This window comes from Dermacentor andersoni, chromosome 11 (genome assembly GCF_023375885.2).
Source record: "Dermacentor andersoni chromosome 11, qqDerAnde1_hic_scaffold, whole genome shotgun sequence".
In the NCBI taxonomy this organism is placed as follows: domain Eukaryota; kingdom Metazoa; phylum Arthropoda; class Arachnida; order Ixodida; family Ixodidae; genus Dermacentor; species Dermacentor andersoni.
In genome coordinates, this window is record NC_092824.1 from 517,589 (window position 1) to 545,228 (window position 27,640).

General features: G+C 46.8%; 1 protein-coding gene across 8 annotated transcripts in view; it reads right to left on the reverse strand.

Annotated features, from left to right (window-relative positions):
• The window catches only part of LOC126517477 (myb-related protein B-like), a 293,223-nt gene that overhangs the window by 231,523 nt on the left and 34,060 nt on the right, over positions 1-27,640 (reverse strand). For 5 of the 8 annotated variants that reach the window (XM_072285350.1, XM_072285347.1, XM_072285349.1 and 2 more), the window contains exons 1-2: positions 12,547-13,138; positions 12,254-12,429 (exon numbers count right to left, since the gene is read on the reverse strand). The exons of 1 other annotated variant lie outside the window; for it this stretch is intronic. In XM_072285350.1, coding sequence (XP_072141451.1) covers positions 12,254-12,429; positions 12,547-12,636 — 266 coding nt within the window. In that variant the 5' untranslated portion in view covers positions 12,637-13,138. Of the gene's footprint in view, positions 1-12,253; positions 12,430-12,546; positions 13,140-27,640 lie in introns of those variants that run through there. 2 more of the 8 variants (XM_072285348.1, XM_072285351.1) reach the window with 2 other exon arrangements.

The window sequence follows — 27,640 nt, forward strand, 5'->3', positions numbered from 1 at the left end:
TTATATACGTTCTCTCTGTTGGGACAATAATTTCGGTGCAATTACTCACGATACAAGACTGGTGACAGCTGCTCCTGCGTAATACACTGGAATAAATGACAGTATCACTGAGATTTTTCCGTGGCCGTTGCATATGTACAAAAATGTAAACAAGGTTCTTGAATGACAAAGTTTCATTGACATATTTGTCCTCAACTTGTTCATTTCATGGCCTTTACATTTTTCATATCAGCGGCATGAACTGCTTTGCTGGTTTCGAACTGATGTAGTTCTAAAGATCGTGTGATATTTTCTTCACATATAAAATAGACGAATACATGGAAGCATTGATATTAGATATTTTGGGCACAATTTTTCGCATATACGAGTATATCTTTCTATGAAAAAAATACATATATTACTTGTTTTGACAGTGCGTAGGGTTCAAGAATTCGTTTGCAGCATTTTTGGCAAGGGCAATGCAGTTATTATTCATGATTTGATCCCTTGACAAATTGTTTAAGAGGAAGCTTTAGCTCAGGCCCAACTCCAACGTGGCCTATTGAAATACATGTAAAACGCAGAAACGCTTTTCTGACATAACCCCTGGGTCGCTTTTAATGAAATTTGTTGCATTTGAGAGAGAAAGTTGAATTCTAGTATCTGTTGGAAGCGGAATTCTGTTCGAGGGCCTGAATTGTTTAAAATATTTTGAAAAATTTTAAAGTGCGAAAAGAATAGAAGCAAGACGTTTACAAACTAATCGTTCTGCATCAAGAACAGACATCGTGGTTCTTCAAACGGCATCTATTATAAGAGTCAAAGCGGACAAATTTGGTATGTCAATTTGTATCTTATGTGAATTGGTTACATGGTGTACAAGGGTTCTGCAAAAGCCGTATTTCGATAATACTAATTTTTTTTTAAATTCATTTGTAGCATACTAATTTTGTCCGCTGTAGATGTACTATTAGATGCGATTCATAGAAATGTGATATTATTTTTCATTTTGAGTTCCATAGCTTTAAACGTGATAGTTTTGTTTTGTGAAAATTTTCTATTTTTGCCAATTTTTAATGAAGAATTGACAACCTAAATTAACAATTCAAAACCAGAAGTCAGTAGAATTTAAGTTTTTATTTTAAATGCAAGAAACCTCGACAAATTTGGTGCCATGGTTGCCGAGAAAAACGAATTCACCTTCTACATGTATTTGGATAGGAGCACCCGAGCTAAAGCTTCCTGTTAAGGAGGAGGCCAAGCTGCAACGTGAGCCCCCCCGAACGGAATTTCTGGCTACGCCACTGCTTATTGTTACAATAAACCGAAGGATTTCTTTTTCGATTTACTCATGACGTTATTCGTATTTACTGAGCCACATTCTGAGCTAACTTTCGTTAGCACTTCGCTGTACCAGAGGCATTTTTTATGACAGTCAAGCAAAATGTTGCCAGCTCCTCAAGGATCAGCTTGGGGTGTGCACAATCCGGGCAATCCGGGCTCGGGCTGCCCAAGAGGCAGCCCGAGCTCACGGCACTAAAATAGGTATGCCTTTCCTAAGCTTGACTCATAAAATAAAAATTTCATTTCTCTCTCCCTCCCTCTCTTCCTTTTCCAATTTCTTCGAAAGCAGCTCGACGCTAAGTTAGTAAACGCTGCTGCTTGGAGGCACTCTGGAGAAAACTTGAAACCATCTCAAATTTTCCTCGTGCGAAGAAGTGGAACTTGGCACTGAAATTCACCTTTGAGTGGGAACAAACAGAATGACCTGCTGACCCATAACAGAAGAGGTTGGATTAAAATTAAACCTGCATTATGGCGCTGGTAATAATCCAGGTGACATTAGTATCGAAGAGTTGAACTGTGCAATATTTAAACGGCGATCCACTGGTGAGATTTGTGCTATATGAACACGTGTAATTCAGTTTCTGTGAATGCAGGCGCAAATGAGTGGGGCTGTGTACCTTACTTTTCGTGTGACTTGAAAAAAAAGTAAAGAAATGTAATCCTACTAGAGAACACACATAATCTATATGGGTCGTGCACGGCTGTAATGAAATCAAGTATAAAGTAAACCCCTTTGTCTAACAAATTCAAGCACTATACACCAGAATAGGAAGTCAGTAGAACACTGTATATGCATTAACAACTTGGCAAGAAGTCTTTGCCCATCCACCACTGCAATGTGTGCAAAAATGATAAAATATGGATGTAACAGTACGACAAGCACCTATTATGTATATCGGACACATTTTTTTCTCATCACAGCTGGAAAATATGCATGAGCAAAGTACAATGTAAGACTAGTAAGACAAACAAAGATTTACAATGATGATAAAGTACATGCATATAAAAATTAAGCCATAATCGCAATCACGCATAGGCGCAAAGTTTAAAGGGAAAAACAGTCACAGGAGTACAGTACGAAAACCGACGAGTTGTCCCCTCGACGTTGCCACAGCAATCACTCACCGACCTTTGGTGAGCAATTGCCTTGCCATATTCACTGTAGACGAACATCTTTTTTCATATGTTTACAGAGCCTATCATTGTAATAATATGCAACGTTCAAGAAGTAACATACGAAAGAACCGAAACTTTCACGTACTAAGTACTTGCTTGACTAAAACAAAGAACGAAAAAGAAAACGTTGCATACAGTCCCAGTTGATACTTCTGATACTGGGGATTTACGCTAATGGATTAAATATACAATGTAGCCCCATCTGAATTGATTTCCACTGCCCCTTGGACCATGGACTGCCCCTTGGAGCAACACATGTCACCACTGCCAGACTTTACGGAGTCTGCGTGCCAAGACTGCTGCATTACGTCAACACTTCGACGGCACCGCCCCCAAGTTCCACAGCCACGACCTATATAAGAAGCTCGTCGTACGCTGATCCCTTCAGTGGGCATGTCAGCGGGCCACCGGTCAACACCACGTCAAACCCGTTCCTGCTTCTTGCACAGGTCAGAAATAATTCTTCCACAGTAAAAACTAGTGACTGTTGCCTGGTCCTGGTGGCGTGCCCCAAAAGTGCCTGTGCGGTGTACCTGTATGTTGTTACGACTTTGAGGTGGTCCCGTAGCGCTCGTCACCCGTTTCGTGACAGAGCGTTGGTAGCGAAGACTCCGAGTCAGGCATCGGTGACAATAACGAAAGGGACTTTATACACTATATACAGGCCATTATGCAGGACAAGATCGGATCGGCACGGGGGCCGAGAGCTCACAATAAACACGACTGTTCCCGCACGGCGACGTCCGGCGAGACTCCAACGCGTGACACATCTCGCTCCACTCGAGAGCGACACTCGCCTCACAGTCGTTCGGTGGATCCGGTTCTCCCGGCGGCGGGGCTTACAAAGCCCCGAGAAACGATTGTCACTCAAATGGCCCAATAAAAAGCCAGCACTCAACGGTCGTCCGAGAGGTCCGACCAGCGACCGCGCTGGCCACCCGCTTCAAAGTTGCCGTGTGCGGTGACTTCCAGGGGGAAGGAAATACGGCGCCGGGCTGTCTAGCACTTTGTTGCATGGTTGGACATGTCGCTCGCCGATGCTTCTCCTCAGGACGCCGCTGCCTGGCGGCTCAGCATCTTGACTTGTCAAGGGAGAGTAAGGGCGCTGTGCCTTTCGGCGCAGCCCCGGGTTTGTCCAAAGGGCGTTTTCGCAGGATAAATTCCGCATCTTGTAGATTCGGAATCCGGGCTGGTTGTACAGGCACAACAGTGTACAGGATATCTTGGTTTCATTGCCAATGCTATGTGGTGATGTCGAGGTTAACCCGTGCCGAACACTGAGGAGCTGCTACTGCAACTTCTAGGTGGTCAGAAGAGTATGCAGGAAAGACTGGACGCAATCAAGGCAAAGCTTAAGCAGGTGGAGGAATCAGCAGCAATAGTAAAAGAGGTAGGCACGAGGATCGCTTATATGGAAAGAACAATTAAAACTCTGGGAGGAAAGTTAGTCGACATTGAAGACAGGAGTAGGAGAAACAACCTAATTGTATTTGGCATTCCTGAGCGCCGCGACGAAACGTCTACATAACTGATGGAAGATGTGGTTGATGGCTTCTTCAAAACTACACTAGGCGTACAGGTGTCCTTTGTAGAAAGGATACACAGAATTGGCAGGAAGAAACCAGATAAACCAAGACCAGTCATTCTTACTTATTGATCACCGTGAAAAAGTGAACATTCTTCAAAACTGTTTCAAGCTAAAAAAAAAAGAAAAGAACATATCTGTTGGTGAAGACTTCTCGGCAGCCACGAGGCAAGTAAGAAAATACTTGTGTAACAATACGGCTGATATTAGAAGGCAGGGAGGAAAGGTAATTTTGATATACGACAAAGTTCGCATTGATAATGAAATGTTTCAATGGGACAGTACCCAAACGAAAATAGTGCCCATCGTTGCACGTTCACTCTCGCAGACGCGAGTGAACGTGCAACTGTTAAAAGTACATTTTGTTGTCTCAACGTGAACGCACATAGTATAATTAACAAAACAGCAGGTCGGGAAAGTGTTGCTATGGTAATATAATAATCAATCATAATTATTACTGAAACTTGGTTACATTGAGGTATCAACAATGTCAAAATCATTCCAGCAGGGTATGGAATTTACCGTAACGACAGAGATTCCCAAGGTGGTGGCGTAGCCATACTTTTTAAGGTGTGCTTTAAGGAGTTTTGTGGACAGATGAGATTTAAGAAGTTTGCAGGGACAACATGGCCACAATTAGTACATGACCGGGGTAGTTGGAGAAGTATGGGAGAGGCCTCTGCCCTGCAGTGGGCGTAACCAGGCTGATGATGATGCTGATCATGACTCCTCTTTGTGGAAGCCATTCGCATACTCATTACAAGATGTGGAGCGAGACTTTCGGCATTTGTATCCCATAAGGACGCCGTTAGCAGTCCAAAGCACCGACTGGTGCATTTGTTTACATCGGCACGGTAAGGTGACCACTCATCGTTGCCTTGAGATACAATGCTAGCCACTCGTCGGTGGCATCAATTCATGTCCGAGCATAGCAAGACATGCACACTTTGTGCATGTAAGCACCTGTGCATCACTCCTGAGTCGACCTGATACAAGCGACCGTGCACTTTCAGAAACAGCGAGTAGGAGACCGTACTACGGGAGCGTTAATTGTTACGCTACTTACCATTCTTTGTATTCTCTTTGTGAACAAAATTAGTGTTCCAGAAAGTAGTAATAGATTAGGATATTGCGTGTATGATTGTTCATTTGAAGTTGTCTCGTGGAAACGCCGATTCCAGTATTTGACACCGTTAGCAGCTGAACAAGGCGGTTGTTTACGCTGCTCTATACCGAAGTGGCTTCCGCTTGCTGCCCATTTGGGATACGAGGCAAACAGTGAGCCTCGGAAGCTAAATAACAAGTCAACACAACAATGCGCGACAGTACACCCGTATACGCAGTCGCATTTAGTTTGGGTTAGTGCCGGCAAGTGCGACTGGCAGCCTTCGAGTGCGGCAACGTACCGACAATGTTTATGGCGCGCCGTGTCGTCGCTTATAGCTGTTTCTGTGTGAGCTGCACAAAATGAAGAATGGATTACTGCAAGTCCATATGGACAAAACTGAACTCTTCTTCCTACTGGCTTAATTGTTCAGCAGTAGACGCACAAACTCAGCCGAACATGATCGGCTCACACCGAGTTCGTGCAGCCGACAACGCTTGCCTCCTGTCTCTTGTCCGTCCACACAGAACGTAACTGCTCATGGCATGGCCCTCTGTCGTCTGCCATTAATTCCCGGCATGTTCTGCGTAACCTCCTTTTATGTCATAACACAATGTGGCCCGTAGCTGAGGAGCGGGCAAGGCGGGTGTTTCGAGCGAATGAACGAAATTCAGTTGTAAAAATGAAAGGACAACTCTCAAGCCTGATATTTAAAAAAAAAATGACGGAAGCGGGCACAAGTACGCACCCAGCAAATTTCATTCAGACCGTTGACCTTGAGAAATCGCCAGAGTTGCGCATTAACCTCCTTAGATCTACTAGTATCCAATATAGTGAACAACGGTCCTCATTCTTTTCAGTGTTAAACCAGAAATGGTGAGCTAATATGATGCGATGAAACATAAAACTTTACTCTAAAACAAAATTACACCTTTCGGTTCGTATCTTGCCACACAACAATAAACATTTGCCACGCCTGGCAACATTCGCTTCCAGTGTGGCAACAATAGTGGTAATCATTGCACGCGAACCGCACCTTTGCATATCGTTGCGGTCTTCATAAGACACCCCGTGCAGCAGCAACATATATTCTGCGGCTGAGCGTGATTCTGCGGTGTTCCGCGAGATGCGTATGGGCGTTGCCGCACGGTGGCACCTTCGCGAGATGCATGACGCCATTGGTTCGCAACTCAACCAACTGTGGAACATCTAATGAGCGTTCATCATTTCAAGAAAACTGGATTTCAGAACACAATGTGGTGGACATAGTGCCTGGAATATACCAACTAGTCTGCGGACTGCCGGGCGTCTCCGAGGGGTAGTGCCGGGAATATACCGACTAGTTTGAGGACCACCGGATGTCTCCGAGGGGTAATGCCTGGAATATACTGACTAGTGTGCGGACCACCGGGCGTCTCTAAGGGGTGCCTCCGCCGATGTTGCCTCGAGGCCACATGATTGGCACGGTTCTGCACGAGGTGACTTAGCGGGATCCCCTTTGAAACGGGGTGGTGACAAATCCAATTTCTTTTCCTCAAATTTCATCTTGTACCGCTACCTGAGCATAAGATCTGATAGCACAGATATTTTCCCTGCTTTTCTTCCACCAACACCCCTCTTGCTTATTGCGACTGCTGACCGGTTGATGCTGCTGTCCCGTCCACATGGGTAACAAAACATTCGCCAGTGCGAAGACGACCGAGTGCCACGCTTTGCGCAAAGGCCCGAAGCGAGGAGACGCTAGCGGCAGGCATTGCTCGATGCCGCCGCTGCAACGCCTGCGCTCGGCACATAGAGTCCAGCGCCGGGCCGTCGTGTGCTGCACTAGCGACGCTAGTCAGAGAAGGTGAGCCAGTCACGCATGCTGCACATGCCTGCAACATGATCCAAGAAACTCAGCGCCCTTCCACTCTCTGAAGAAGGATGAGTGGCGAAACTATGTCTGTAGGCCCCTTAATGGCGAACTGCACCTCCGCCGCGAGTCGGCCTGGCATTGGACTATTTTCGCGATCGGCCCATAATGCCTGCTTCACCTCCGCAGTGAGTCGGGCCGGTACTTCACTATCTTCGGGAATGGCCGACGTATGGGAAGTGCTTAACGCCTGCTTCACCTCTGCCGCGGGTCGGCCCGTTATTGCACTATTTTCGGGATATGCCCACGTATGAGGAGTGCATAACACCTGCTTCACCTCCGCAGCGGGTCGTTAACCGGTGCATCACCTTCTAATCTTTCCCTACATTGCCAAGATTGTAACTGCACGCCAGAGTTAGATGAATGCGCGATATTGTACAGGCATAAGAATGAAGATACACATCTTATGGAAGAGGCATGGCATATCTATAATGGTGGAAGTGCATGCATGAGTCAACCTTCAATTACTTTACATAAGCAAGAGATTAAGCGCCTTAACAGCAATGCCAGTCTCTTAGCAACATGTGCCCAACTGACACGTGGCGATACCATTCCAGAGCATGCGCAGATGAGTTTTGTCTCTTCTTTCTTTTTTCCCTCAGTGCTCCCTTCAGTTGATAGCCGGCGTTCGTGTTGTCCACTTCTCTTGTGACGTGCAGCGAACGCCCGCATTGCCATCGCAGCGAGAGCACCCGCACGAAAAAAGCGAGCGACACTTTCGCGTTGCCAGACAACATAATTCCCAACGACATGAATTGTCTCTGCCACCGCATATATAATATGCCCTTAAACTTACAGAACACTACAATAAAAATAACCTTGGTGTAATTAGACACGCCATTTTTTTCCGAAGTGTATTTCATCATCATCATCATCAGCCTGGTTACGCCCACTGCAGGGCAAAGGCCTCACCCATACTTCTCCAACAGCCCCGGTCATGTACTAATTGCGGCCATGCCGTCCCTGCAAACTTCTTAATCTCATCCGCCCACCTAACTTTCTGCCACCCCCTGCTACGCTTCCCTTCCCTTGGGATCCAGTCCGTAACCCTTAATGACCATCGGTTATCTTCCCTCCTCATTACATGTCCGGCCCATGCCCATTTCTTTTTCTTGATTTCAACTAAGATGTCATTTACCCGCGTTTGTTCGCCTCACCCAATCTGCTCTTTTCTTATCCCTTAACGTTACACCTATCATTCTTCTTTCCATAGCTCGTTGCGTCGTCCTCAATTTGAGTAGAACCCTTTTCGTAAGCCTCCAGGTTTCTGCCCCGTAGGTGAGTACTGGTAAGACACAGCTATTATACACTTTTCTCTTGAGGGATAACGGCAACCTGCTGTTCATGATCTGAGAATGCCTGCCAAACGCACCCCAGCCCATTCTTATTCTTCAAATTATTTCAGTCTCATGATCCGGATCCACGGCCACTACCTGCCCTAAGTAGATGTACTCCCCTTACCACTTCCAGTGCATCGCTGCCTATTGTAAATTGCTGTTCTCTTCTGAGACTGTTAAACATTACTTTAGTTTTCTGCAGATTAATTTTTAGACCCACTCTTCTGCTTTGACTCTCCAGGTCAGTGAGCATGCATTGCAATTGGTCCCCTGAGTTACTAAGCAAGGCAATATCATCAGCGAATCGCAAGTTACTAAGGTATTCTCCATTAATTTTTATCCCCAACTCTTCCCAATCCAGGTCTCTGAATACCTCCTGTAAACACGCTGTGAATAGCATTGGAGAGATCGTATCTCCCTGCCTGACGTCTTTCTTTATTGGGATTTTGTTGCTTTCTTTATGGAGGACTACGGTGGCTGTGGAGCCGCTATAGATATTTTTCAGTATTTTTACATACGGCTCGTCTACACCCTGATTTCGTAATGCCTCCATGACTGCTGAGGTTTCGACAGAATCAAACGCTTTCTCGTAATCAATGAAAGCTATATATAAGGGTTGGTTATATTCCGCACATTTCTCTATCACCTGATTGATAGTGTGAATATGATCTATTGTTGAGTAGCCTTTACGGAATCCTGCCTGGTCCTTTGCTTGACAGAAGTCTAAGGTGTTCCTGATTCTATTTGCGATTACCTTAGTAAATATTTTGTAGGCAACGGACAGTAAGCTGATCGGTCTATAATTTTTCAGGTCTTTGGCGTCCCCTTTCTTATGGATTAGGATTATGTTAGCGTTCTTCCAAGATTCCGGTACGCTCGAGGTCATGAGGCATTGCGTATACAGGGTGGCCAGTTTCTCTAGAACAATCTGCCCACCATCCTTCAACAAATCTGCTGTTACCTGATCCTCCCCAGCTGCATTCCCCCTTTGCATATCTCCCAAGGCTTTCTTTATTTCTTCCGGCGTTACCTTTGGGACTTCGAATTCCTCTAGACTATTTTCTCTTCCATTATCGTCGTGGGTGCCACTGGTACTGTATAAATCTCTATAGAACTCCTCAGCCACTTGAACTATCTCATCCATATTAGTAATGATATTGCCGGCTTTGTCTCTTAACGCATACATCTGATTCTTGCCAATTCCTAGTTTCTTCGTCACTCTTTTTAGGCTTCCGCCGTTCCTGAGAGCATGTTCAATTTTATCCATATTATACTTCCTTATGTCAGCTGTCTTACGCTTCTTGATTAACTTCGAAAGTTCTGCCAGTTCTATTCTAGCTGTAGGGTTAGAGGCTTTCATACATTGGCGTGTCTTGATCAGATCTGTCGTCTCCTGCGATAGTTTACTGGTATCCTGCCTAACGGAGTTACCGCCGACTTCCATTGCACACTCCTTAATGATGCCCACAAGATTGTCGTTCATTGCTTCAATACTGAGGTCCTCTTCCTGAGTTAAGGCCGAATACCTGTTCTGTAGCTTGATCTGGAATTCCTCTATTTTCCTTCTTACCGCTAACTCATTGATAGGCTTCTTATGTACCAGTTTCTTCCGTTCCCTCCTCAGGTCTAGGCTAATTCGAGTTCTTACCATCCTGTGGTCACTGCAGCGCACCTTGCCGAGCACGTCCACATCTTGTATGATGCCAGGGTTAGCGCAGAGTATGAAGTCGATTTCATTTCTAGTCTCGCCGTTCGGGCTCCTCCACGTCCACTTTCGGCTATCCCGCTTGCGGAAGAAGGTATTCATTATCCTCATATTATTCTGTTCCGCAAACTCTACCAATAACTCCCCCCTGCTATTCCTAGTGCCTATGCCATGTTCCCCCACTGCCTTGTCTCCAGCCTGCTTCTTGCCTACCTAGGCATTAAAGTCGCCCATTAGTATAGTGTATTTAGTTTTCACTCTACCCATCGCCGATTCCACGTCTTCATAGAAGCTTTCGACTTCCGGGTCATCATGACTGGATGTGAGGGCGTAGACCTGTATAATCTTCATTTTGTACCTCTTATTAAGTTTAACAACAAGACCTGCCACCCTCTCGTTAATGCTATAGAATTCCTGTATGTTACCAGCTATATTCTTATTGATCAGGAATCCGACTCCTAGTTCTCTTCTTTCCGCTAAGCCCCGGTAGCACAGGACGTGCCCGCTTTTTAGCACTGTATATGCTTCTTTTGGCCTCCTAACTTCGCTGAGCCCTATTATATCCCATTTACTGCCCTCTAATTCCTCCAATAGCACTGCTAGACTCGCCTCACTAGATAACGTTCTAGCGTTAAATGTTGCCAGGTTCATATTCCAATGGCAGCCTCTCCGGAGCCAGTGATTCTTAGCACCCTCTGCGGCGTCGCAGGTCTGACCGCCGCCGTGGTCAGTTGCTTCGCAGCTGCTCGGGACTGAGGGCCGGGGTTTGATTGTTGTGTTCATATAGGAGGTTGTGGCCAAGTACTGCACCAGGGTGGCCAATCCTGCTCTGGTGAGGGAGTGCGTTACCGGTTCTGGTCACCGGGATCAGGCCACACTCCAGGCCTGTTTGTGCAATTTTATCAACACGCGGATATTTTTTTTTTTAATCCGGTGGAAAATTGCCGGCACCGGGATTCGAACCACGGACCTCTTGCACGCGAGGCGGGTGTTCTACCTCTACGCCACCGCTGCAAAGTGTATTTATCAAGCTTCATTTCAAGCAGCAAGATTGTGTGCGAAACTGCGACTATGTACCTTCCGCATGCTGAGAAGCCGCTACTTGTTTACAACTTTACATAGAAAATAGAGTGTCGGCCGCTTACTACCGAGTTAGAAGAGGCGATTGCTACTATTAAGGGGGATGCTGAGGGCATCTGCTATAGGCCTCGAGCTCCACCACTGAAAAAGCTGGCGCCACCGTCGGCGTGACGTCCTATTAGGGATCGCGTGGACATAGCGGCCGCGTCGGCTGCTTCGGGAGCGCAGAAGCGAGCTGAATATGAGAGTTTAAATTCCCTCGTACTCGTATTTAGTGGCGAGATTTTCCCGCTTCGAGTGTCTCCTTTACAATGCTTGAAAGCACTACAATAGGCAGTGGCTGCCTTTGAAGGTGCGCAACATGGTAGGCTACTGCTCGGTGCCGCAGTGCCGGACGTACGCAACGGAGCCCGGTGTCAGCCTTATTCACACGTAGCCGCAGGACAAGAAGCTAGGTGAAGCTTGGCTCGCGAAACATCAAACCGGCAAACAGTCATCGGCTACAACTCGGTTATGCAGCAAGCACAGACACGAGGAAAATTTCTGCTACGGCGCCGGGTCTGCGACGTTCGGTAAACGTGCACTGAGACCATCGCCCCGTCTGCTGCCCGGCTAATGTCATGACGGTTTGGCCTATGAACTTGTCGCTGCTATATATACTGGCAAGTTCACTAGAGTGGAAAGGGAGCGGTAAGAAGCGGTAAGGGAGACTCCATCGCGGCGACCGCGCGCAGTGGCGTTCACTGTAGGTATTCGGTAAAGAGATAGAGTCTGTAAACGATTCTGTGCTTTAAGTTTGCCCAAGAATATTTAGACAGTAAAAAACTTCTCTCGTTTCGAAAGTACTTACAGAAATGTCTCGGAGAGCTCGCGCGTGGTGTTTTCAGTGAGCGCTGACAGCAAAACCTATGAGGAGCGCGCCGTGTGATCCCTCATACTATGCCAGCAAAGCGTTTCCGATAGATGGCGACTCCGTAACTCCTCGCCGCCAATACCGTCTACGCTGAGGGTATCTGCTATAGCTCACCAAGCCTGCTCACTTTTGATGTTCTTGTAATTGCGGTCGTGTACGTCCCACAGGACACGACGCTTCTCCACTTCAGTTATTAGGGCCTCGTTGAAGGTTGCTTTATCCATTTTAGGTGAACACGATGCGCGAACGAAATCACGGTAGCACGGCTTTCTTGGACGCACGCACCAGTTCTGCCGTGAAAAAGAAATTGCGCCAGAGACGTTCCATCGAGATGCGCAGAGAGCAGGGCCATCTAGTGGCGAAACCAAAAACAAAAATGCCACGTGACCAGATGTCACGCGACTTACCTGAACTCTGATTGGCGGACGCGCCGCGCTTTTTTTTTTTTTTTTACTACGAGTAGCAGCACGCGGCGGCGCGATTTCGTGACGGATCATGCTGGGCACGCGTCAAAATGACGCGCGCGTCCCACCATCCGCGCGTCAATCGCGCCTGAAATCGCGCCATGCGGTTCCGCCTTTACGCGCGTCACGCCATGCATTCCTGACCGCGGGTGCAGCGCACAACAAAAGAGGCCGCCGTACGCGAACGTAAGCGTGCCCGTTTCCGCGTATCGGCATGCAGCGGAGCTACGCGTATCTGTCGACAATCCGAGCGAGACGGACGCCAGCCGCCTATCGTGGGGTTCGCAAGAATCGACGTGCAATCACCTCTCTTCAGGTGCAGTCCAGCGTCTGTGTATGTCCTTTGTACGTGTCGGATGCAAGTGCGCTGATTCATGGCTTCTGCATGCCGTTGTTGATACACGGGATTGTATCGTGTCAAGGCGTAAAGGCGGAACCGCATGGCGCGATTTCAGGCGCGATTGGCGCGCGGATGGTGGGACGCGCGCGTCATTTTGACGCGTGCCCAGCATGATCCGTCACGAAATCGCGCCGCCGCGTGCTGCTGCTCAGAGTAGAAAAAAACGCGGCGCGGCGGCGCGTCCACCAATCAGAGTTTAGGTAAGTCACGTGGCATATTGGTTCTTTTTTCGCCACCAGATGGCCCTGCTCTCTGCGCATCTCGACGGAACCTCCTTGGCGGAATTCTTTTTTTCTCGGCAAAACTGGCGCGCGCGTCAAGGAAAACGTGCTACCGCGATTTCGTCCGCGCATCGTGTTCACCTAAAATGAACAAAGCAACCTTCAACGAGGCCCTAATAACTAAAGTGGAGAAGCGTCGCGTCTCATCGCTAATACTGGCAAGACAATTTGCTAATAATATTTCCAGTGTATGGTGCTCGCTCTCCTCTCAACCACGCAGGCCGCACCCACATGTACCTCCTGACCCGCATGTTTTCTTGCTTCAGTATCAGCATCCCCCTTAATAGTAGCAATCACCTCTTCTGCTCGGTAGTAAGCAGCCGGCCCTCCTTTCTATATGTGAAGTTGTAAACAAGCAGCGGCTTCTCAGCATGCGGAAGGTACATAGTCGCAGTTTCACACACAATATTGCTGCTTGAAATTAAGCTTGATAAGTACACTTCGGAAAGAAATGTCACTGTCAGGGCCATCTGGTGGCAAAAAAAGAACACTCAGATTATTTTTATTGTAGTGTTCTGTAAGTTTAAGGGCATATTATATATGCGGTAACAGAGACAATACATGTCTTTGAGAGTTATGTTGTCTGGCAACCCGGAAAACGCGGCGCGAAAGCGCCGCTCCTTTTTTTTCGTACGGGTGCTCGCGCGTCGGCGGCAACGCGGGCGTTTGCCGCCCGTCGCGTTTTTCGCTCGCGAAAAACGCGCCATGCGGTTCCAGCTTAACCGCATGGCACAATTTCAGGCGCGATTTACGCGTGGGTGGTGGGACGCGCGCGTCATTTTTCCATCACGAAATCGCGCCGCCATGTGCTGCTGCTCGGAGTAGAAAAAAACGCGTCGCGCGGCGCGTCCGTTCAGGTAAGTCACGTGGTGCTTGGTCACGTGGCATTTTGGTTTTGCCACCAGATGGCCCCGCTCTTTGCGCATTTTTTTTTTTTTCTCTTGGCAGAACTGGCGCGCGTCGACGGAAAGACGTGCGACCGCGGTGCGGAAGGTACATAGTCGCAGTTTCTCACACAATTTACAATCTTGCTGTTTGAAATGAAGCTTGATAAATACACTTTGGAAAAAATGTCGTTGTCTAATTACCCGAGGACTGTTTTTGTTGTAACGCTCTGCAAGTTTAAGGGCATATAATATATGCAGTAAAATATATAATTCATGTCCTTGGGAGTTAGGTTGTCCTGCAGCCAGGAAAACGCGGCGCGAAGGCGCCGCCATAGAGCTTCTTACAATTCTTGTAGGAAACTATGGGCGCCGCTCATTTTTTTCGTACGGGTGCTCGCGCATCGGCGGCAACGCGGGCGCTTGAATCAGACGCCCGTTCATAAATCGCAAGAGCCTATACAACTTGAATAAATGCGTCTTCATTCAAATTCAACGCTAAAAAAATACAACCCTAAACAAGCAATCAAATCAGCTATGCATAGCATCGGGTCGCTCAGCATTTCTTGGGTTCGTTGAGTGGTCGCTGGCTTTGGTTCAGACTGAATTGGGGGAAAACTTCGCGTTCAACAATCTTTCTTAAGAAAAAGGCTTTGATTTCTTTATGTCTACTGCAGGTCGAAGGCATCGGCCTACGATCTCCAATTACCCGTCTTGCGCTAGCTGATTCCAACTTTGATCGCCCCACCTAGTGTTCTGCCGTTCTCGACTGCGCTTCCCTTACCATGGCACCCATTCTCTAACTAATGCGCCACCGCTTATCTACCCTATGCATTACATGGCCTGCCCAGCTCCATGTTTAGCTTTCTCTCTCTCTCTAAATGTCAACTAGAATGTCGGCTACCCCGTTTGCGCCCTCATCCACACTGCTTTATTCCTGTCTCAACGTTACGCCTAACAATTTTCGTTCATCGCTTTAACAATACCGAATGACCTGACACGATCGTGGTGCAGCCGTGGTTGTTTCAACCGGATATATACAATATGGCATGACACGAATGGCATGACACCTTTTAACGCATCACGGAATTCCAAACGATGCTGGGCTACCCGCAAAACACTTTGCACAGCATCGGCTGAAGGCGACGCCGAGAGAGAGGGGGGGCGAGGCACTCACCGTGGCGGAACCACCCCCCGATGGTATGGTATGGTATTCCTTATGAGATTGGCGCACACCCACTGTGGGGGATTGGCCAAGGTTTGGGTGAAATCAGGCAATCTTTATTAAATACTAAAATTGGTAAAGCCAACTGGAGGAAATGAACAAAAATAAAATGTTTAAGAATTCAAAACAATCTCTTTGTAGCAATTATAAATTCCTCCACGGTTGAGCAAATATCCCTGCGGCACTTTCCAAGAGAGGAGGCTCCTAGAGAAAGGATAATTACAATTGAAAAGCTTAAACCAAGCAGTGTAAATCGTGACTCTAGAATATTTTTTCTTAAAGAAGTAAAACGGCGGCAGAATATGAAAAAATGATCTATTGGTTCATCTCACTGAAGGACCTCACTGAAGTTCTTGACTGACTGACTGGTTCATCTTCTCCACAGACTGGGCACAGAGGGGAGGGCACCAGACCAGCCCTGTGACGATAGAAGTTTAATTTTGGTATTCGACAATGTAATCGGGTAAAGATGACTTCAGTTTTTCTGGTGTGAAAGGAATTTTTGGGCCAAGGGAATACGAAGTGTCGATATTCTGAAAAATTTGCTACAGCTGGGTTCAAAACGTCTTGAGTAATTGTACATCTCCTGAATCTAGTAGTCGTTAGGTAAGCTACTGTAGGAAGTAATGGTAATACAGGGCCACTGAGGGCCGCTCTCGCGAGACTGTCAGCCATTTCGTTCATGACTAATCTTTTATGTCCAGGCACCCGAAGCAATTTAATTAAATTTATGTGGGCAGGCACTAGAAAATGAAATGTACGTAAAAGGTTAGTGACACCATTTGCTGTGAGCGAGGAACATAAGGATAAAGAATCTGTTATTATTACTACCACCGATATTGACGAATTTATTGCGTAAGGCTAGAACTACAGCTAGAAATTCAGCCAAAAATACGGAAAAGTCCGGAATCCTGATTGCAAATGACCAGTCTAGAGCGGGAGAGAAAATGCCAATTCCAGATTTTTCTTCACACTGTGAGGCGTCTGTCGCAATGACCGTACTTATAAACTCAATAAATGGTCCTGTAATAAGCCGTTTAATATATTATGAGAGAAGTTTTGCATTATTTGGGTAGATGTCATCAAATATAATTTGTAGGTCCTCTCGCACATCACAAATAGTCGATACCTCCCCGATGACACGCAGCTCTTCCTCCTCGTCGGTGACGCGCTCCCATCTCGCGTGCGACATGTTGCTGGCCTTGGCGTGTGCTACCGCTAAACAGAATGCGTTTAGATCCGCATAGTATTCTTGAACAATTATTCTAAACTCGTTGACTTGGCGGTAATAGGTTGATCGGGAGAACATAGCGGACCAAGTATAATTTTTCGCGCTCGTGCCCCACCCCCACGGCGTCATCAAGCTGGAACCGCATGGCGCGTTTTTCGCGAGCGGCAAACGCCCGCGTTGCCGCCGACGCGCGAGCACCCGTACGAAAAAAAGGAGCGGCGCTTTCGCGCTGCGTTTTCCGGGTTGCCAGACAACATAACTCTCAACGACATGTGTTGTCTCTGTTACCGCATATATCATATGCCCTTAAACTTACAGAACACTACAATAAAAATAATCTTAGTGTAATTAGACACCGACATTTCTTTCCGAAGTGTACTTATCAAGCTTCATTTCAAGCAGCAATATTGTGCGCGAAACTGCGACTATGTACCTTCCGCATGCTGAGAAGCCGCTGTTTGTTTACAACTTCACATATAAAAAGGAGTGTCGGCCGCTTACTACCGAGCAGAAGAGGCGATTCCTACTATTAAGGGGATGCTGATACTGAAGCAAGGAAAAATGCGGGTCAGGAGGTACACGTGGGTGCGGCCTGCATGGTTGAGAAGAGAGCGAGTACCATACACTGGTAATATTATTAGCAAATTGTCTTGCCAGCATTAGCGTTAGACGCGACGCTTCTCCACTTTAGTTATTAAGGCCTCGTTGAAGTTTGCTTTGTCCATTTTAGGTGAACACGATGCGCGAATGAAATCACGGTAGCACGTGTTTTCTTTGACGCGCGCGCCAGTTCTGCCGAGAAAAAAAAATTGCGCCAAGGAGGTTCCGTCGAGATGCGCAGAGAGCAGGGCCATCTGGTGGAAAAAACAACAACAAAATGCCACGTGACCAAATGCCACATGCCTGAACTCTGGTTGGTGGACGCGACGCGTTTTTTTCTACTCCGAGCAGCAGCACGCGGCGGCGCGATTTCGTGAGGGATCATGCTGGGCACGCGTCAAAATGACGTGCGCGTCCCACCACCCGCGCGTCAATCGCGCCTAAAATCGCGCCATGCGGTTCCGCCTTAAGAATACAACGTTTGTACATTTGTACTAGGGGTGGGCGAATATTGTAAGTTTCGAATAGAGTACAATTTTGGCGCTTGTTCCTATTTGAACTTGAAGTACTCAGTATTTCAGAATATACGAGGTACACTCTTAAAGGCGGAACCGCATGGCGCGATTTCAGGCGCGATTGACGCGCGGATGGTGGGACGCGCGCGTCATTTTGACGCGTGCCCAGCATGATCCGCCACGAAATCGCGCCGCCGCGTGCTGCTGCTCGGAGTAGAAAAAAACGCGTCGCGTCCACCAACCAGAGTTCAGGCATGTGGCATTTGGTCACGTGGCATTTTGTTGTTTTTTCCACCAGATGGCCCTGCTCTCTGCGCATCTCGACGGAACCTCCTCGGCGGAATTTTTTTTTTTCTCGGCAGAACTGGCGCGCGCGTCAAGGAAAACATGTGCTACCGTGATTTCGTTCGCGCATCGTGTTGGTTCGCGCATCGTGTTCACCTAAAATGAACAAAGCAACCTTCAACGAGGCCCTAATAACTAAAGTGGAGAAGCGTCGCGTCTCATCGCTAATACTGGCAAGACAATTTGCTAATAATATTACGAGTGTATGGTGCTCGCTCTCTTCTCAACCAGGCAGGCCGCACCCACATGTACCTCCTGACCCGCATTTTTTCTTGCTTCAGTATCAGCATCCCCCTTAATAGTAGCAATCGCCTCTTCTGCTCGGTAGTAAGCGGCCGACCCTCCTTTTTATATGTGAAGTTGTAAACAAGCAGCGGCTTCTCAGCATGCGGAAGGTACATAGTCGCAGTTTCGCACACAATATTGCTGCTTAAAACTAAGCTTGATAAATACACTTCGGAAAGAAATGTCGCTGTCTAATTACACTGAGATTATTGTTATTGTAGTGTTCTGTAAGTTTAAGGGCATATTATATATGCGGTAACAGAGACAATACATGTCTTTGAGAGTTATGTTGTCTGGCAACCCGGAAAACGCGGCGCGAAAGCGCCGCTCCTTTTTTTTCGTACGGGTGCTCGCGCGTCGGCGGCAACGCGGGCGTTTGCCGCCCGTCGCGTTTTTCGCTCGCGAAAAACGCGCCATGCGGTTCCAGCTTAAAGGCCAGAATACATGGAGCGAACTTTCACGACGAAGTTCGGGCGGCAGAAAATCTGCCGCGGCGCGACGCCGCATGTTCGTCGGGCTGCGCTACATGGAGCGAAGACAGGCCGGCCGCCGCCGGCGAGTCGCTGCGTTGTTATCAGTGTGGCTAGACGAGGCAAATGCGCTGTCGTGAAACACATGACAAAAAAAAAAAAAACTTTAACGACAATTATTATCGCTTTTGAATTACGAAACACTCTAAAAACGCGTAAAATTTTGTTTAGAAATGATTTCTAGTCTTTTTTATGTGTTTGAGACATTCATGTGCCGATGTAGATTAAAGAAAGCGGCGATGCTATGCGTTGCGGCAACACTGGGCGGGTAAACAACTTTCGGCTCCTCCGACTCCGCGGCTCTGTTCTGTGGCTCAACGCGCGCGCGGCCGAAGCAAGCAGACCCGAAAGTAGCGCACGTGAGCTTGTCTAACCATGGCTGTTATTAACTTGTTAAATTCCAGCCGCGCCGCTTTGGACGCCATGAATACGAAAAGCGGGAGACTGGCGTGAACGATAGAGCGGGATCGGGATACACGGACAAGCGGGGAAGCCTAGCCGGAAGTCGGGGCGGATAGTGAGACCTGATTGGCTCGCTTTGGGGCGCCGCTCGTTTGCCGCTTCCGGTATCGTCGCCGCCCGACGAACTTTTCTGAGCCAGCTGGATCGGCGGCGAACGACGTTTTCTCCGCCGCCGCGCGTCGCGCGTACGCCGCCGGGCGTCGAACGCCGACTATTCGTCGCATATTCGCTCCATGTATTCTGGCCTTAAGGCGGAACCGCATGGCGCGATTGACGCGCGGATGGTGGGACGCGCGCGTCATTTTGACGCGTGCCCAGCATGATCCGCCACGAAATCGCGCCGCCGCGTGCTGCTGCTCGGAGTAGAAAAAAACGCGTCACGCGGCGCGTCCACCAATCAGAGTTCAGGTAAGTCACGTGGCATTTTGGTTCTTTTTTTGCCACCAGATGGCCTTGCTCTCTGCGCATCTCTAAAGCCCCTCAATCTCCCAAAGTAGCGCCATTCACTTCCCTCCTCCTCCGCTCGGCCTCGACGGTGGCGCCGCCGGTGGTGCGCCTGCCGTAGCAGGCGACGGCTAACACGCTACGGGAGGAAATCCGCAGAAAAGTTCGTTCGAGCCCTGCGGAGCACTTTTTTCAATCGAGATCTTTCTTCGTCAGTCGGTAACTGGCCTTTAGAATTCCGTGTTGGAATTGCGGAAGAAATAGAGAAAAGGACCATTATTCAAGGCGTACTTAAGGCGTAAAGCGCGCGACGTTGAGAGTTCGTGTTGCTGAAACACGACGCAAGCATGCGATGTACTCAAATACGCGCGTAATTAGTAAAGTTTCAGGTGTTGACAGCGTGAAAGTATGTGTACGTGGTTTCGTAGGTTCATTTATGTACCTGCAGGATACTTTTGTTGGGCCGGCGCGTGAGAGATTGCTGACCGCTCACAGCCGGAATGGCTCTGTGCGGTCAGCAATGCCTGGCAACAGGGCCGTTTTTTTTTCATTGCGGGGTGCTTTGGTAATCGTGACGATATATTTTTTTTTTACAAGTACTGCTCCAGGAAGGCACATGTAATGGCTAACGGAGGCCTCTGAAGAGCACGTGACATCACAATAATGCAGGCGTCGCAGGGAGTGTTCGCATACAAAAATGGCTGTCCGCGATCTTATTCCCCCTTGGCATGCACAGGCTTCGGCGAACCCCATCCAGCCCTGGTTCTAGCTTTGGTGTTCCCGTTGCCGCTTTGGTGCCCTGGAGGCGCCGTCAATAATACGAAATAATGACAAGGTGTTACAACTAGTAAATAAAATTTATTGAAGAAATACAATTGCGCCGAGGCGCCAACATCTAAAGCAGCGCTAGCGCGCCCGCGCGAGTATTATGAAGCGCCAACGAGGAATTTACCGGCCCACGTACGACTCTACGATCAACGTGCACGTTAAACATCCCCAGGCGAGCTAGATAAAGTTATCCGGAGCCATCCACTACGACCTCCATCCTAGCTTTAGCCGCTTCTTAACGTTAAAAACGTTAATCACCACAAACCAAATCAATACATGCGGGCGTACATTCGAAGCTAAAAGACTGCATTGTAAGTCATATTGAGCCTTGCAAAAGCGTCGGGAATGTGCCAACTTCTGGTGGAGCTCAAAACACACCCTGAATAAAGTCGCTTTTATGGCACAGGCCAGCTGCAGATGCGTGCATTTCACCGCAAGACGAAACTACATGAAACAAAGAGAGCACATTCGAAAAAAAAGTCATACAACGCGCTGAAAACCACGCAGAGCATGAACACACACTGTTTCGAAGCGGAAGGCGTGAACTAGGCTCGAAATAAGAGGTTGTGAGTAGCCGTGGCCCTTACTTCACTAAGCCGTGCGTTCTTTGCCACTTCCTCGAAGTCAGCCCGCCCGATCCTGCGAATCCACACTTCTTTTTGCGTTGCGCCCGCCGGACGGTAAAGCAAAAAGCTTTTTGCCCTCGCTGTGTCTGTTGCGGCAACCGAAGGCGTAGCAGCATGGCATCCCAATTAAGTTCTCCGCCCTAAACATTCTTTTACGCTAACGCACTCCGTCAGTCCGCCTGCCGTACTTTCGTCGCGCAGGCCCAACAATGGAGGTCGCCGCGCGCTGGAAAGAAAAAAATATACAAAAGCGCGGCGCCTGCTCCGCGCTGGAAAGAAAAAAATATACAAAAGCGCGGCGCCTGCTTCCACGTGACACAGCTTGACCAATGGGGGAGCGCAGGAGGCTGGGGCGACAGGAAGCGTGGAGGAGGAGGCGCCAGGGTGAGCGGGGTGGCGGAAAGATCTAACAATGGCGCTACTTTTGAAAAATTGAGGGGCTTTACGCATCTCGACGGAACCTCCTCGGCGGAACTTTTTTTTTTTTTTTCTCGGCAGAACTGGCGCGCACGTCAAGGAAAACATGTGCTACCGTGATTTCGTTCGCGCATCGTATTCACCTAAAATGAACAAAGCAACCTTCAACGAGGCCCTAATAACTAAAGTGGAGAAGCGTCGCGTCTCATCGCTAATACTGCCAAGACAATTTGCTAATAATATTACCAGTGTATGGTGTTAGCTCTCTTCTCAACCAAGCAGGCCGCACCCACATGTACCTCCTGACCCGCATTTTTTCTTGCTTCAGTATCAGCATCCCCCTTAATAGTAGCAATCGCCTCTTCTGCTCGGTAGTAAGCGGCCGACCCTCTATGTGAAGTTGTAAACAAGCAGCGGCTTCTCAGCATGCGGAAGGTACATAGTCGCAGTTTCGCGCACAATATTGCTGCTTGAAATTAAGAGGAAGCTTTAGCTCGGGCCCAACTCCGACGCGGCCTATTCAAATACATGTAAAACGCAAAAACGTTTTTATGAGATAACCCCTGGACCGACTTTGATGAAATTTATTGCATTTGAAAGAGAAAGTTAAAGTCTAGTGACTGTTGGAAGCGGAATTTCGATTTAGGGCTTGAATTTTCTTAAAACGATTTTCAAATATTTGACCGTTTGAAGAATATAGAAGCACGAAGTTTACAAATTCATAGCTCTGCATCAAGAACTGATATCGCGGTTCTGTAAACGGCATCCATCTGATCATTCAAAGCGGACAAATTCAATATGTCATTTTACATCTTGCGTGAATTTGTTACGTTGGTTACAACGGTTTTGCAAAAGTTGTATTTCCCTATGATTAATTTTTTTTTTATATTCATGTGTAACATATCAATTTTGTCCGCTTTAGATGTACTATTACATGCAATTCACAGAATTGTATTATCATTTTTAGTGGTTTAGTTACGGAGTTGTAAACTTGATAGTTTCGTTTTTTTGAAAATTTTCGATTTTTGCCAGTTTTTAATAAAAAATTGACGACCTAACTGAAAAATTCGAAACCAACAGTCACTAGATATTAAGTTTGTCTTTTAAATGCAACAAACCTCGTCAAATTCGGTGCAGTGGTTGCCGAGAAAAACGAATTCCCCTTTTACATGTATTTAGATAGGAGCACTCGAGCTAAAGCTTCCTCTTAAGCTTGATAAATACACTTCGGAAAAAAAATGTCGCTGTCTAGTTACACTCAGATTATTTTTATTGTAGTGTTCTGTAAGTTTAAGGGCATATTATATATGCGGTAACAGAGACAATACACGTCTTTGAGAGTTATGTTGTCTGGCAACCCGGAAAACGCGGCGCGAAAGCGCCGCTCCTTTTTTTCGTACGGGTGCTCGCGCGTAGGCGGCAACGCGGGCGTTTGCCGCCCGTCGTGTTTTTCGCTCGCGAAAAACGCGCCATGCGGTTCCAGCTTTAGGCAAAGTTACACCCTTTGGCTTGCCCCTTCTGCCACACAACAATAATCGTTATCTGCCTTGATGCGTTTCCTTTCTTTAACGCTGCGAGCCCGGAACTTTCCAGTAACGAACGGCACGCGCGTTATCAGAAGGGACACTCCAAACGGTGTAAACTGTTCTATGCTGATAACGCGCGTGCCGTGTGATAACACACACCTCGAACAGCGGCGACGATTGTACCAATGACGACAGAGGAATAGAATAAAGAAAAATTAAAAATAAGAACATTGATAAACTGTCTCTCGTGCGACTTTGTTGCACGAAGTTCGTTCAGAAAAATTCACGTCGCACACTGCAGTGGCCCACGCAGAGCAGTCAACTCTGATTTTGTAGCCTCAAGATGCCTCGAGTGCCTCTTATAGAGCGGGAAGATATAATAGAAATGTCTAAAAGAGGTTATACGCAGCGCAATATTGCTCTCGTGACAGGCCGCCCATTGAAAACGGTCAACCGAATTATCCAGGCTTTTAGGGCCCGTACATGGTCAGTCCGCCCGTCCGTTCCGCCCTCGTCCGCCCGCGTGCGGAAGCCCAAAAGGCGGAAGGTGTCGCAAAATTCGATGCACGCTCAATCCGCACGAGCGGAACGCACGCGCACTCCTATTCGGCGACGCGGCCTGTTGACAGCTGGCAACCGTTCGGCGGAGCAAAGGTGTTCAAGGTTGGCAACGACCTTTGACAGCAGACGACACTGGCATATTTTTGCAGATGTGATTTCAAGTTTCCGCGTTCCGGTGAAAATGCGACTTTACACTGCCACATTCTGTTCTGCAGGCGTATGTGTTGCATTGGCACCGTCATCCTTCTTCGAAACATTGCACAGTCGTCTTATCTGCGCCACCTGTATTGCAATCGCATCACGTCGCAGCACGCGACGTATTCTCGGATTACTTTCAGTGCGCGCTGACTTGGCTGGTTGAATAAAACCTCTCTAATTATCCAACGTGATGCGTTCTGCGTCACGCGAAACTGATAGTGTCGCCGGAAGCGCGGTGGCGCGGTTTCTGTAGTGCTAGTGACGGCTTGCAAGAATACGGAACACACGCACATCTGTCGCGGAATGCATTTGCGTAGGTCGCCAAGACGCACCTTTTTACCACTGAGCACGTGTGTGAGGCTCCGAGTGCAGCTTGCTGATACGCTTGCTCGTGCATTTTTTTTTTCACTCTGCCAATTTTAAGAGAGTGCTTAAAGCACTTGGATGCATGGAATGCCTTTTCCTTAAATGATGTGCTCAGCGATGACTGAAGTTGCCACCGTGTGCAAAAAAAGTTGTGCATAAGTGGTTAATTTCATGCAGCAAGGAATTGAAGGTTAAGCAGTGAGTGTACAATTCATTATGACTGGCTTAAAGTAATATGTATGTATAGCGGTGACCTTATGCAGATATATGCATACTCATGAGATATGTTTCCAAGGGGAGTATTTATTTGGAAGCATATAATTTACATTGCTGATAAGAAAACTTATTTTGAGTGAAATCAAACAATTGCATTCTTTCTTGCCAGCCTGGGTGGCCAATATATTGCCACCTTACTACTTAACATACCTAATTTAACATTTCAACAATGTACAAACATTACCAAAGCGGACAAAATTAAGCAGTACCTTGACAGGCATGCTCCCTCTCTCACCCATGGCACCAAACAAGGATGTTCGACTTGAGACTGTTTGATACTGTCGGCATCATACATGCGTGTTCTATTTTGATTGCTCTACATATAAAAAATAAGCTCTACTCAGGTTATACGAGTTAGTTGGGCATGGGCTGCATGTTCCTAATGTATTTATGTAGTAACAACCTTGCTAGCTCATGCACAGCCATATTTTAGGAAAATGAAAAATGCATAGCATAACATAAACAGCTGGCCAGTGCCTGTATTTATTTGAAAGTAAACCAATATTATCAAGTGTAGCTAAGCAGTGAGTTCAGTGACCTCTTGTGGTGTGAAAAGGTTGATGTAGTTAGTAGTTTTGTGTTTGTCTTTCTTACTTAGTTGCTGTTTTAACATGCACATGACAATGAAATGAAGGCACGTAGGGCAGAAGACAGGGCCACACAAAAAGCGAGGAAACATTCATTGCCATTTTTTTATTTCCATAACAAACCAGCGAATAGTTCCTTAGGTTCAGTTTTGTGAATAATGCACAAGGTGTTCTGCGTAAAACTGAAAGATTGTAGTGCTCTATTACCTATTCACTATTCGGATAGCCAAATGAACGATACTCCCATTAGCACTGTGAGAGCACAGAAATTTGCAGTCAAGAGGCCGTAGTGGCTCAGCCTCTGTGCCAAATGTAAAATTGTTCCAAAAGAAAACATGCATACTGGGGAATTGGGTATACATTCACATCTACTATTCAAATCCACGCATCACAAGTAATCTTTCATGCCTTGGCACATTTCTCACCATTGTACAGACTGTTTCAGCGCTGTGTGTGTGCAGTAATATAACTTGGTAAATCAAAGCTGTGGTTATTCAGTACACTGAAAGCAACTTTGCGTGTGGGTTAGATAATATAATGCTCCTACATATGGGTCAGCTTAGTATTATCAGCCGTTTTGTTTACTAGTTCACTGTTACGCCTGAACTATACGGTGCCACTGGACAATGCTGTATCCCTGCAGGCACGCTAGAACAGCTTGGCTATGCACAAACAACCCTTTACATCGCACTTAAATTAAGGTGGTGAACATTTGCTGTCACAATGTGCTTGTAAGCATAACTGCCGAGCATTCAAAAAAGTCTTTGAAATGTAAGGGTGGATGCTCAGGTTTGCAGGTGTGACGTTTTACATTTATAGTGCAAGGACACACCGATGAACAGGAAGGATACCACACAAATCCTCGTGTTGTGACCTCACAGTCACATGCAAGTAGTTTTCTATGGTTTTTAGCTATAAACATGTGAAGCAACCTGTAAATTCAAAACTGTATTAAGTAAACTGAGACACCATGAAAAACAACATAACACTAAGGTGTACACATTTTTTTGTCACATCAGCTCTTTGTGGTGCAGGTCAAATACGTATACACGCTATTTGTAGGAAGCAGGAAGCCTATCCAATATAAACAAGAAACTTGCAGGCAAGGTAATCATGACAAACCAGCTGAGACAGTGGTACTATTCTACTTGTTTTCGTTTGTGATAGCACAAGCTTTCCCACTTGTGCTGCTGGATGGTTGTGACTGATATGCTCGCGAAGGTTTGGGTCATTCACATTTCAAGGGATGAGTAACTGTTACATATGTGAATCATCTTCCTCTGCCTATATCAATGACTTAACTATATGTGGCAGGTTTAGCTGTGTGATTATTGGTGTAGCTGAAGTGATGTATCACACATAGTTTCCGCACACTACCCAATTGGCGAAAAGCATGCAGGAATTGGTCTTTGAGCTATTGGTTCAGTGGTGGCTTTCCACTAAACTGACTGTTAAAGAGGCAGATTTCACTTCATCGAAAGGCCCATGTGAAAATTAGCCTAGAACTCATGATGCCAAATACTGTCACCATGTGCGACTGAAGAACAACACGTTACAGAACAATGAGCAGTGGAATTAATCTCACTAGTATACAAAGAATTGCAGCTGCATTCAGTATTTCACTGCTGGTATACTAAACACAAACCTTTATATGAGTTGTTTGGATGGCATAATCAACAAGATCCCTCTAATGAGCTGTGGCAAAAGCTAACTAAAAAGCTGCTACCCCAGGTACTGCATTGGCCTAAAATATGGATTCTCACATGCAGTGAATACAGTTCTTAAATTGGTTTACATACAGGTATGAAATGTTGTAACTGCACCATGTGATAAAATTTCAATAAGATCAGCTGAATACCACATAGAACATCTTTAATGGGTATAGTTGGTGCAACGTGCCTTGATATTAGAAGTTGTGCTGTTTTATTCACACACACATGCAAATAAATGCAAGGTACACATACATTTGTGTTCACGTGTTACTGTGTGCATCAAATGAACAGCACCACTTATACTACAGGCCATAAAGATAAATAATTTTTTCGTACCAGTCTAATTCCTATTAGCTACGCAGTGATTTTTTTTCTCACATGCAGCAACACACCTCCGTGCATAAGTTAAGCCATGGGTGTCCATGTCCAGAATATCATAAAATAAAGTGACCATGTGTACGGGCCTAAAATTGATGGTTTGGCAATATCTTGTCTGGCTAGGTAGTAAATTTCTGTCAAGAAAGAACAATTCAGCACAGTGACAAAGCAGTGTGGCTAACATAATATAGGGAGCAGACACTCTGCCTGCAGAGTCACTTGAAAATTCTGCCAGCAGTTCGTGCTCTTTGGCTGGCTTCGGTCACATAACTAATGCTTACATAACTGAAAATTTGTGTTCAGGATAAACTCATAGCAGCCAATAGGCACGTTTTATATTGTGATAGCAGCTGACTTCTC